The following is a 12,562-nucleotide window of genomic DNA, read 5'->3' as shown; positions in this document are numbered from 1 at the left end:
ATCTAACTACAAGTATAAATGCAACTGAAAGCTTCTTTAACTTAAAAGTATCAGCATGAGCCGTGAAAAGGGATCTACCATCTTGGAAAAAGTCCACCGTCTGAGGAAATAAAAGTACCCAGTACGGAAGAGAGACTTTTCCCTGTCTGCTCGACATGTGGCAGCGTCGTGTTCGAGCCCATCACAAGTCCCTGCAACACCATCACAACTCCATCACACGTCCTCCAGTCTCAAGCCAATTCACAAGTTATCCAAATGAGCTGTGACAAAAAGCATTCTTTGTCATTGTTCCCCTGGTTATTTGTGACTGGCCTTGTGAAGAGACTTGCGATGGACTCGAATACAACACTGACAAGCGTAATAATTGTAACGCCAATACGTGGCACCTTCCTATTGTACCAATGATCTCAAGGTGCTTACAAGCACCTCACAAGCTCATCGCAAAGGCGTCAGGTCTCAAGTTTAAGTCCAACATTCTTAATTTCATCCAGTTGTCATATGTCCTGTCAGATCAGCCCCAATGTTTTTCAGCACACACCTCGCCCATCTGTACATCAGATCACATCGGAAGGGTTTGCGGCAGGCTTAAGACTGTGTTTTTCACTCGCCCAAGCTGTCTCTGTGAAAGGAATACAATACCTCTAGACACTAACAAGGTGATATTTTTCCCCGTTTGTCTTGCAGGCCTGTAAGTTTGCACTGCGGGAGATAGGCCCCCTGATTGGCTCCGATCCCCTCAATAAGATGTTTCAGAAGCACCTGTTGGACGAAGGGTCGCTCAACTATGGAGAGTTCATGTTTAACCTCTCCAAAGTTATAGTAAGTGTGGCGTACGAGACCCAACCTTGACAAAATGTCCAGGATTTTGGTTTGAACAGTGAAATTCAATGAGACGAAATGCAAATTTCACCAACTCGAGTAATGACCAAAGTATTTTTCCCCCCAAACAAAAATTAACAGTGACATTGGGCATGCTTTTTAAGGACGATAACGGGCATTTCAGCCTCAAATTGTGGAAGTAAGTGAACGTCATTTCGTAGAGGGTCTACTCGATTTCCTTGTTTCAGACTCCAAAGACAAATTTCATGCAAGTACTGAACAAAAAACCTTACGAAGCTCATATGATGCTTCCACGGCTGATTAGGTTACCAGTTAAAACATGGAGTGCTCTATGTACTTCTTGCGACCGGTACTCGGTTGATTTCAGTTAGGTGCATAATTTTGTGCCTAGGGACACTTTCAGCAACTGCCTGAGATGGGACCCTGGCTGTCATGTCACGTTCTGTTCCGTTTCCCGGTAGATATCCGACTTCCTCCAGAAGGTCAACTTCTACGTGATGGCCAATGTGGGGTTCTTCAAGAGCTCCTGGCCAGACGTCCGTGGGAACGCGGCCATGTTCGTGGGCTTTTTACTGGGGAACTTGCCCGAGGCCAGCCACACGCTCATCACCAAAGAGCACGTCTGTGGAGGTAAGGGCACTGTGCCTCTCTCCTTCTTGGTATTTGATGACGATTCTGGTTACATTTGGATTTGATGTGTTGGCAACTGTTTCAGGGGTCTGGTTTTTTTTTTTAAATTTTAGTAGTTGCTATAAATGTACCTGTCATATTTACCCTCCGTCTCCCAAATCAGACGAGGGGGGGGGTTAAACACCAACCCCATGCCAAAGTAGGTCTCATCTTCAGCAATTAACGATGCCTCTGAGTGTTAAACAGCAGAGAATGTAAAAGGAACTTTCCTAATGACCCGGCAAAGGATTGGAATTCTTCCTTTTTTTCCATTCCACTTCTAGAGGACGTATGCATGTTTCGTTTCATTAGTAATCGGTTTCCTTATTTCTGTCTCCCCTCGCCGTTCAGCCCTGATTCTACTCCTGAAGGACCCAGACCCCACTGTGAGGATAAAAGCGGCGGAGGCCATGAGCCTACTCCCCCAGTACTGAGAAATGTCCCATGCTGCACTGTGTTGCCGTCACCTTTGAACTCCTGACCTGGCCGGCCGAGGTCAGGTTGTCGAGCATGTGTGGTACCGGCCTAGTGGGTATCGTCACTGTTGTACATGTAGAAATATGGTCGAGACGGAACTCAACTCGTTGTGATCATGTCCTGAAAATTTGAACCAAAAAAAAAACCAAAACAAAACAGGTGGCTGTTCTTGTAGTTAGTAAATATTTCCTCTTTCAAATGGTATAAAACAGCTGTAAACCATCTGTAAGTCTTTTCTTCGGGGATGTCTGGTTGCCTTGACAACCTCTGCATCATCATTGCTCTGCGTATATATACATACAAGTGTGTTTTGTCATTTTTTGCGCTTTAAACAGTAAAAATGTGTGTTCATGTGAATGAATATTCATGCGCTCTGTAAAATATGCAGGTTCACATAATGGGGAAGTGGGAGATATTCGTTTCTTGAAAATGTTTACGCCCTAGCTATATTACGATATACGTCAACATTCCCAAATGAGTTTACCAATCGGAATATTCACCAGGGATCACGCTGGAGCACATTTGACATAGACTGTCATTTTTTTTTTTACTGAAAGTTTCACCTCTTTCAAACCAGTTTCTTAGGGCATTTGAGACATTTTTTTCCCTCACAACCTACCACGCAAAACGGTTGGTTCAATTCTGCCCTTTTGCCAACCTGCAGGTGGGGTGCTGTCACTCGACAAGAAATTCCCTCAAAACAGAACCGCAAGACAGCTGCAAAACGGGAATGGAAGTTTTACTGTTGCTCTGAGTGGGGAAAACAGTCATTTTGCAAAAAAAAAAAAGAAATGTTGTGGTACTTGGGAGGTACCATACTTTAACTTTCCAAGGGGGATGGTTAGCTGTGCCTTCTTGCACTGCTGTGGTTGCCAGGAAACCAAAGAGTCGTGAACAGGGAGTTCTCCGATGCTTTGAATGTCAAGGAAAGAGCTTAAAAATGTTTGTACTGCATCGGTGTTAAGGATTCATCCGGCTTTGGTGTTTGCCAACGAGGCTGTTATTTTTCGACAACACTATCTTTAGACTCGAGTGCCTGTTCTTGGATACGGCCTGAAAATGAATGACAACATTTGAGTCTGGTGCCTGTTGTGCCACCACCCATTTGTGAAAGTGGTGTATGCCGTCGGGGACATGACCAAGATCTTTAATGTGCAATTATTTAGTTCAAGTAGGAGTGGTCCAGTAAAGAAAAAAAAGAAGGTTATAGTGCCACAACAGTGCAAGGGAACATACTAGTTTGATAGACAATATAATCTATTCATGCACAGGTACATTGAATGCACCGTGTAGACGAAGTCTACCTCCAGAACATTGTCTAATGTGGCACCAACACTGAAAATGTTCAGGAAAGATTATACATTGAATTGTAAATGCTATGGTCAAATATTGATATTCTATCTACCAAATGAAAACTATATAGATTGATCCTTTGTTTTCCAAGTTATTTTTAATTCTATTTGTATTAGACAAGAGCCATATGAAAGTGTAAGACTCATGTCGCCCCGTGAAGATGAACAGCGGCAGCTTTATTTTGCTTTGCATAACATTGAAACAAAAACACCTCAAAAGTTACTATTTTATAATTTTGTTAATTGTCACGAAAAATTTTTTGCAGATGTATCACAGTATACGTACTCCATCATCACTTGAATTATCCATCAAAACTACAGATGTATATGTTAAAATGAACAATAGTATATAAGCAACGTGTAAAGTTACTAACAGGAATTCAGCAATGTGGATTTAAAAAGTGGCTTTGCGCTTTGAAAATCATTGCCCTATTGTGCCTATTTTTTTTCATTTTGTCACGTTTGGAATTTTACGGTAATTAAGCTTGACAAATATGACGAGAAGTTCTGATTCGATTGATTTCTTTGGGTTTAGAATTTAAATCGGAATTATAAAGCATTAAATGCAGCAACCTTTTGTACAGATAGAGAGTGCGGTATAAGATGCAATTTATAGCTTTCCTGGTATTTTTTCATTTTCTGGTATCAGTGTCGTAAAAACGAACCGTATTGTTGACTTCAACAGTTGATTTTTCCTTTTATCGGATCAAAAGATGACGGTTTGGTTCAAATTAGGCATTTCTTTAGATTTCCACAGTCTTTTTGGAGAAGTAATGGAAATGCGTAAATCTTTTGCTGGTATATCTCTTTGTCCTGGTCATGTCCAACTCGGTTTCCCTATTGTGCTTTTGAAGCATTAAAAAGGCTTACTGTTAGCATTAAAAGAATAAGAATCATTTGCCTTTAAAAGTACAGAGGGATTTGACGTAGACCATAAATGTATTCCTGCAGTGCGTTCACTTGTATCAGTGTTGTTGCAGCTTCAACAATTCCTAATCATGAATATGCATTTATGCAGATTTCCAATTAAAAAGGGCAACAGGTGCGCGAAGGATTGCCAGTGCTTTTCATAAAATGTGGCACAGTCGGTGTGATGCTATATTATATAGTCTAGATAGAAATTTCATTCCGAGGTGGCCTCGCTAATCATGGATTTAATCTGCTGTATGAATTCAGTTTGGAAAATTGTCAAATAAAGAATCGACACGAGTCAAAACAGTACGGCATGCCAGCGTAATCTGGGTTGAAATCTTTGTAACAGTTGTCTCGCACTCGCTGTACAGCCAGGTTCCAACTGTGAATTCTTTTTTTAAAAAAACCCTGAAAATTCTATCAATTTTGTTTCCTCAGCTGAACTGCGGATTAATTTGTCCAGTAGGGTTTTTTGGCACTCATTTCTTAAGTGTTGTGTTTTGGTTTTTTCCCACTGTTACTGGATTTATTTGCTTACTCGATGTAACTCGTGCTTGATCTCCTACAGCACTTGCTTCAGTCTTCGATCGAGTTGGCGTGGATGAAGTCGGCCACTTTCTGCATGAGGTCGGATTTCTTCTCCTTGGCTTTGACCGGGATGCCCTTGTCTTGCAGCCACGTCGCCAGGGTGATTGTATTCACTTTGGACAGCTGCAGATAGAACGAGAAACTTACCAATCCAGCTGGAGACTTTTATGGAGAGCCCAAATAAGAAGTGTGACCAAATAACCCCTAAACTGATGAATATACATGAAAACAGGGCACAAAAACCACTGGATACTAAGTGCTCGTGGCTCTTACATATATATATTATCATTAACCCCGAACCTTGAGCTCACATTAGAAACATTCCCCAGACCATCTCAGTGCCTTGAGGAGTATAAACTAGCCCAATGCAGAAAGCTTTGTTATGTTTTGGGCAATAAAAGGTGTGGAATTTGATACATTTCATATGGTGTCACCAAGACACAGCTTTAACCCCAGTAAGTTTTTAAGGGATGTTTAATTACACTCTGTTTGAGAAAATTTCAGTTGAAAAGGAACTTTGTGTTACTGTTGAGCACATTCATGCTCGTATGTCATTAACCACTTCTTGCCGGGGCATTTTTCAATGTTGATGATGCTGGGCCGGCATGACTATCATTTTTTCCGTTTTCAAAATCCTTCAAAAAATTCATCATTTCATTTAACGGTCGTTTATAGCCGCACGAAGTAATCTTTAGGCACTACTCTAAGTTGGCAGGTGACCTTCATTGACGCCCGAGTATTTCAGCCAGGCCTGCAGCCTTGTAAACAGAGCCCAGATTGTGCGGTGTTATATAACTGTCTTTTGTTCACGAACCTGGCTCAGTGCACTGCTGACCTCTTTTCAATAGGGGCAGATTAGCGTGCAGCGGTGCTGTGTGGCTAGATGAGATAAACATGTACTCAGTCTACAATGATGCATCTACTGAGAATATATTTTGTCTTAAAGGAGACCAAACTTTTTTGCAGTAATTCCATGATAAGAGACGGGACACTAAAGCTGTTCCTAGCACCTTCCCAGCAAGTCCAGTTTGCAACTCGGTATGGTAACTTTGGGGATGATCACTTTTAAGTACCACAGATTTCTCAAAGAGCATTTTTTCTATCATTAGGACTTGCCTGATCGTTGATGGCAAGTAACTGAACGTTGACACCTTCCTGGACTTTAGGCTTCACGCGGGCCTTTTTGGTAGCTGTTGGCCCTTCAGTAGTGTCATCCTAAGTGTAAACGTGGACAGATGTTAAATGTGACTAGGCTTGTCATATTCCAGAGGGGGGTTTTCTTTTTTTGAGTGTGATAGCAAGGACAGATGCTAAATGGAAGGAAGCCGACAAACTGTTGATCAATGCAAATGAATAACTTAACTGACAACAGCAAACGAGACAAAGATTGAGCACAGAATTATGTAAAATCCTCATTTTCAGATGGTTGGAAGAAAGAGACCCTTTTTTTGAGAATGATTCAAGTATGCAGTGAAAAAATATCACCTGAGTGACAACAGTTACCTTGGATTTTCTTTTTGTAGACTTGCCGCTGTCGTGCTTCTGATGGTTGGCCCCGCTGGGAATCTTTATGACCACAGCATCCAGTGTCTGTTGAACCTGCTTTTTAGCAGCAGTGGGCTCTCTTGCGGCTTGAGAGGAGTCTCTGTGGGGAAAGGATGGCACGAACACAGGATCGGCTGCTTTTGGTTGATCAAAAGCAGCCTGCATTGGACTTGAAAGGCCCACTGCGTCCAGCGCACGTGGTTGTGGGAATGCTTTGTTCGTTGTGTCGAGAGCTGATGTGCCAAGCTGGCTTTTAGGGTGTAGGTGAACCTTCTTGGTGGACTGGAATGATGGGACAATCCTTGGAGATGGATCTTCCCCTCTGACACAGGCTGTAGAAGCCGGGAAGTAGTTTGATGTCCGGGGACGTTGGGTCTTGAAGCTAGGGATGATGCGTTGAGGAGCCGGAGCCACAGTGTGGTTACCGGACTGGTTGGCACTCAAAGCTGTCACTACAGGAAGGCACTGACTGGTTGATTGAAAACCACAGCTGGTCATCTCGCTGAAGGCAGAGTTAGCGTAAGCTTTGCCGTTCCAAGTATTCACCAAACCAAAACCAGCCTGATCACCCACAATCGGCTTTGGTAGCACAGGCCTGAAAGCCGTATGTCTTACCGGTGGAGAAACGGCAATCTGGGCACCCAACGTAGTGTTCGCCGGTCCGTTGAGTGTGCGATGACCATGTGTGGCAAACTGGCTGTCGACGTGCTGGTCGGTTGGGGAGACAGGGTGGGCCCCAGGGAAGGACACGCGGCCAGCGATGGAGAACGCCGCGTTGATCTCCCCAACGGTCCCAGTCAGTAGGTTGGCGGTGGGTGACCCGAAGACGGAAGCTGGTTGGGTCAGGCTGGGAACGCTGAGGACGTGATCACCGGCAAAACCTTGGAGAGAGATGGGTCGGGTTGGGATGCGACAGATGGATGTCGGTGGGGGAGTGCTTGACAGGTTTAGGTGAGGCAACTTGTCTTCCTGACAAAAAACCACAGGATTGCTCAAAAATAAAAACCTTCTTAACAAATTCTCAAAAATTCACTCGCTACCTGTATTACTACAGACAAATGGAGTGAAGTTAATATTGAAAATGGTTTTCTGAAGTTTGCCTCCAAGGAGGAGTTTCTTTTTGGAGAATGTCTTTTCTGTCAAACTGCCTGGAAGCAGGGATACAAGCAGGTTTTTAGCAGGGGCATCAAAGTGACTGAAATAAGTTCCTCGTCAGTGCAGAAATTCTTGAATTTAGAGGTAGGAATGTGTAATCAAAGAGGACGAATAAAAACCCCTCCTTGAGTGGCAAGGCGCGATGTTATACAATTGGCCACTTAAAATAAATCTGAGAGAGTGATTCAGTGAGGACACATAAACTCTATACTCAAAATTAATTTCTCTATTAGAAGAACCTTTCGAAATTCTTATGATCTGAAAAACTGGAGAAGCTACTCTTTTGGCTATGATACGTCCTTCAGAGCTCTGGTTTCAGCTCTGAGAACTTTCTGCCAAATCACATCCGATGATTGTCTTCAAGATTCTCGGTTCCTAGCTCTGTCTTGGATGTGATTCTTTTCTCTTTCTACCTCCTTGCCCGTAGGGTAGAATCCCGTGCTGGTGTACAGGGCCTTTGGGGTGATCTGGAAGGAGCTTCCACACACGGACGGCAGCTTGTGTCGCAGGTCAGTCAGGAAGGCACTGATGATGGGGGCCGGGTCTACGCGGGCCTGGAGAATGGGCTCGTCCTTGCGAATGCAGAACTCGGGATAGCTGGTTTGCTTTCAAGTTACAGAGACTTTTCAAAAGACTTTTGAGATCTTTCAAAGTGTCAATATTTGCAGTTCTGATTTATGATATAGTAAAAGAATGTGACGCCAATGTTGTAGATTCTGGCGAGGATCAGATCCGAACTTGATTGTTTTACTACAATTAATGTACAATTCCAAACAGATATAATTCTGTGATATATTATCATGGCAACACCCAATTGATACATTTGTGTTCTGAAGTTATTTTTTCTTTTGGACAACAGGCATTAGACTGCAAAAAATAGCTGATTTCTGACCAACAAAATGCTTCAAGTAGCTCAATTTGGAACATAAGGGATACGTGAAGAGTGTCGGTCCAATGGCAGGGAAATAAATGTTGTAGTAAAGAACTCCGACATCAGACTCGGGTAGTCGATAGCCATACTGTGGACAAAATGAACCAGCCAAACACCGTGATCGGAATGTTAGCTCATGCAGCTCACATTGAGGGATAACAAATGACGGTGGACGTGTCAGATGACAAGCGTGTCTGTCCTGTACATACCGCGTTCTTCCAGTATCTCCTAATTTCCTTGTAGGTCTTGAAGGGACTGGTTGACGGAATGTTGTGACTGATGCTGACCACTTTGCCTTTTTTGAGACTGAGAAGGAAAAAAAAAGAGCCAACTTGATAAAAGGTCTGACTTCACTGGAGTACGACTTCACTGGATAGATAGGTGGTGATTCCAAAATTCATCATTTATCGTGTAGGATTTTGACAGATTTAAAACTGCATACGGGCAACCACTTTTACTTTATATTGGCCCTGGTTATATTGCCCGGCTGTAGAGCATTTTATTGCCCAATGATACACTATTCAGCGCGGGATTTGGTGTATCCCAGAAATGGCCCAAAGTCTACAAAATGCTCGACCAACTAGTTGAAGAGTTTAATTTATTTTAACCTTAATTAACAATTGCCAGTGCATTTGCAGTGATCCCATGATTCCTAATTGGGTCATTTCCTACCTGGGTAAAACAAAGCACCACTTGCTGTCAATGGAGTACTCAAAGATCACGTTGTTTGTAGATAGGAAGAACTGATCCAGAACGGGTTGGCACACTTCAAAATCAATTAGCTATTATTGATAAAAATAAAAACTGTGAATGGACAATGACAAATTAATATTCAGCAAAGGGTAGTAATACCCTGGAATTAGAATGTAGGCATTCAAAAAATAATAGTGTAACTCTAACTGTGCTGAAACTATATCCTGAGATTGTAGCTTTCAATTCTGTTCGATCTCTTTGTTCTATTAATAGAAGAGTCTCCTTATCAAAGCTTAAGAGATTTTCAGAACAAAAAAAACCTTACTGATGTGAGGTTGAAACTTAAGAACAAAGGTGACAAAATGAGTTATTTTGAAGGATAGTCCTTTTTTTGGCCAGAGGAATAGTCCTTGTCGGAGCTCTGTCTGAAAGTCATAGCTGTGGTTGCCGTGAAAATACCACAAGGGCTAGTGAGGTCACCAGCCAGTGGCTGCCAACATTTCTCATAGGTTTACAAATGCGGTTTTACTTCGAGCTCGAGACTGTGGCTTCAGACCCAGCCTGCCGATCAGTATTAGTTGGAACCACTTACAGAGCACTGAGGCAGCTTCACCGTGAGGGGGCGCAGAGCCAGGCAGATTTCAACCTCAGTCACGTTCACTTGCAGATCTAATGACGCAGTAAGAAAAAAGCATCAATCAATTTTGGACTTTTTTTTTGTCCTGCCCGATGTGTATTTTAACACTGTACACTCAGTGTATGCCCCCGAAGGCTTGTGACAAAAAATCACAAGCGTACTCGGGTGGGACTCGAACCCACGACCTCCTGCTCGCCAGTGCAGACTTCTTAACCACTCGACCAGCGAGCTTGCCGGTGTCAGCTGGCTAGTTCAAATCAGATGTAGCCGCGGGTACCACAAACGACTATTTCAAATCCATCTTTGAAAGAAGCATCGAATTCAGACTAATCTAGTGTGCCTTTGGACTTGCGCACTTTTCAGGTGATACCTTGTTAATTATTTTTTGCCGGACAAATGAGCTTCACAGACTTTCACAATTTTTCTTCACTAACATTTTACTGTGCCAACATCTTTTCTTTTCTCCTGGGTCATTTTAAAAATAAAAGGCAGAGAGACATTTCCCTGTTTTATCGTTTTTCCTTTAATGGCACACTTTGAATTGTTGCTGTCTAAGGAAGGGAAACATTTGGAAGTTGACTGTTCTCAAATTTATAAGCTACCGCAAATAAAAAAGAAAAATAAGAGGCCAGTCTAGTCGCACTAAATCATGGGTATTAAGCACCACAATTAATTATGTTAATAACACAGACATGCTCAGCTGATTTGTTTACAAATAAGGGACAGTCAAGAACTCTGGTAAAAAAAAGTAGGGAACAGATATACACTTTGATTCTTGTAGACGATAGTAGGTGCAGAACCAACTTTTTTTGGGGGGGTGCAAATTTTGTTGGGGGTGGGACAAACAGTTCAGGCTTTTTCTGTGGGGTTTCTTGGGTGTCATTTGGGGCTTTTTGCATACTCTGGGGTGGAAGGAAAATGGAAACATTCCAGAAAATTTGTTTTGAAATTTGCCCACCATGCCTACAGAAAGATACACTCACCTACTGCAGGCACTCTGCCCGAACTCAGCAAGAAATCTCTGCCTTGTATGTACCAGTTCCCTGCCTTGTTCCACAGAGGTGCCAACCTGGCTCTGATGGTGTAGGCCAGGCAGGCTTGGAAGATGGGACTGATGACTTGCATGGGTTTGCTCACCTCGAAAATCACATCACAGGAAAGACATTCAAATGACTTAATTATTCATAAACAGATTAAGATTCGTATGTTGACAGATTGAAAAAATTATGGATCTCAACTGATTCCCCCCCCTTTTTTTTCAAGAATTCTTTCTGGCACTCTAAGAGAAAACCTTTCATTAGCTTGAAAATCAATACTGTAATAATATGAAAAGTCTTGCAAAGTGTCTGTGTCCATTTTGTTTCCAAACCGTGAGTTAATAAATTCTGCCTTACAATACGTTTTTGTGTCTTTCAGTAAACTTAAAAAGTACTTGTGCAGTTTTCGTAGCTCCATTATTTCCATCCAACCAACTCCTAACATGTTGCCCCTTTATTTGAAAAAAATCTTACGCTGACATTATGCATCTTTGTAAAACCCTTTCCCAAATTTGCCTAAACTTGAGGACCCCTTTATGAAATTATTATTTTAGGCACAGAATCGATTTTTCATGGCGTCTCGCTTTACGACAGACCAGAATGTGTCTGTGAGCTTACCACTAGTCCCATCTTTTGGCATCGTGACTGCAGCCGGCCCGATCGCCAGACTGATTGCTGGAGGACGACATAGATGTGTCCTTCCTGCTGAAGGGAGGGGGACGCTAGTAGGCCAGGCTCTGTGAATATCAACTCTCTGAAGGGCAAAAAACAGAAATCTCTTCAATAAACCTCTCTACTGAACCTTCCTGGATCTGCTGAAGTCCAACACATGTAGTGCAACCCAATACAGCTATTGGCAGTCATCGCACTTGTATAAATTTCAGGCAATTTGCTCAAGCAAACTAAAGGTGAAAGATGGGCTCTACATTTCTGACTCAATTTATAATACAATAATATTCAATTATTGTGAAGTTTTCGATATTTGGCAGATGGGGAGACAGATGAGGGCAATGTATGACAGGTAAACAAGAACATGAAAATACAAAGTCAGAATACTTGGGATAAAAATGACTGTCCTTGAATACAACTTGACCAAAAAGATTACCTTTTCTGAAGAACAAAACAATTGTATTAATGTCACTTGTGCAAAGCCCATCAATTGTTTTGAACGTTCACATTTATAACTAGGCCAACTTGCCTGCATTTCACAATCTGAGGCTGGGAGCCCACATATTTGCTGGCCGTCCCGCCCCTTTTTGCAAACGACGAAGCACTGTCCTGAACTTGAATTGTGACGGAGCACAGGTCCCTGTAGTCAGGCACAGTTGCAAAGAAGATACTCGACGTAGTCGGTTTGGATGCCATGTATTACATGCAGGTTTGCTATCACTGAATTGAAGATTCTGGTGCTGTAACCTAGATAACAAAGTTAGACCTAAATACACTAAAAAAGAAACGATCCCCAAGAAAAAAGTACATAAAAACATACAGTGAATTGTGTCAAGTTGGGTTAGGCTTATTAAGGGGAGGGGGGGGGACTTTGTAACAGGTTAAGAATGAAAAATGGTGTATCTTGACAGACATGATATGCTTTACTAGGCATACCCTTTTGTGTAAATTTCAATGACAGGCCTACTTTCTGTATAACAGTCAACATGCATGCTTTCAGCTCAGGATATGTAAACAAAAATGAGAGTGTTTAGCTAGGCCTAAGCAAAATACAGGC

At 42.3% G+C, this 12,562-nt stretch overlaps 2 protein-coding genes across 4 annotated transcripts in view; one reads left to right on the top strand and one right to left on the bottom strand.

Moving 5' to 3' along the window:
• mroh1 (maestro heat like repeat family member 1) overlaps positions 1-4,564 on the top strand; it is a 35,871-nt gene extending 31,307 nt beyond the window's left edge. For all 3 annotated transcript variants that reach the window (XM_087137551.1, XM_087137553.1, XM_087137552.1), the window contains 3 exons: positions 685-819; positions 1,302-1,470; positions 1,861-4,564. In XM_087137551.1, coding sequence (XP_086993677.1) covers positions 685-819; positions 1,302-1,470; positions 1,861-1,943 — 387 coding nt within the window. In that variant the 3' untranslated portion in view covers positions 1,944-4,564. The remainder of the gene's footprint in view (positions 1-684; positions 820-1,301; positions 1,471-1,860) is intronic.
• LOC110974745 (uncharacterized) lies at positions 3,074-11,566 on the bottom strand. The gene is made up of 10 exons (XM_022226579.2): positions 11,455-11,566; positions 10,783-10,936; positions 9,755-9,831; positions 9,142-9,251; positions 8,679-8,775; positions 8,475-8,557; positions 7,952-8,135; positions 6,342-7,352; positions 5,955-6,053; positions 3,074-4,961 (listed from the first exon to the last, which is right to left on the bottom strand). Exons 1-10 carry the CDS (start codon positions 11,464-11,466, stop codon positions 4,827-4,829), a joined length of 1,962 nt encoding a protein of 653 aa, XP_022082271.2. The 5' UTR covers positions 11,467-11,566; the 3' UTR covers positions 3,074-4,826.
• Between the last annotated feature and the right edge of the window lie 996 nt (positions 11,567-12,562).

The sequence above is a fragment of the Acanthaster planci genome, linkage group LG06, assembly GCF_054643075.1.
Source record: "Acanthaster planci isolate LZ-2023a linkage group LG06, COTS_SCS, whole genome shotgun sequence".
In the NCBI taxonomy this organism is placed as follows: domain Eukaryota; kingdom Metazoa; phylum Echinodermata; class Asteroidea; order Valvatida; family Acanthasteridae; genus Acanthaster; species Acanthaster planci.
The sequence above is the reverse complement of the archived record's forward strand: the minus strand, read 5'-3'. Positions and strand labels throughout refer to the sequence as shown.

Excerpts from the sequence above, each read along its gene's own strand:
- LOC110974745 (XM_022226579.2), bottom strand. Across the intron at positions 8,558-8,678 it reads GGAGATACTGGAAGAACGCG|TATGGCTATCGACTACCCGA; the intron begins GTATGTACAGGA and ends TTTTGTCCACAG. Across the intron at positions 8,136-8,474 it reads ATTGGACCGACACTCTTCAC|CTATCCCGAGTTCTGCATTC; the intron begins GTATCCCTTATG and ends AAAGCAAACCAG.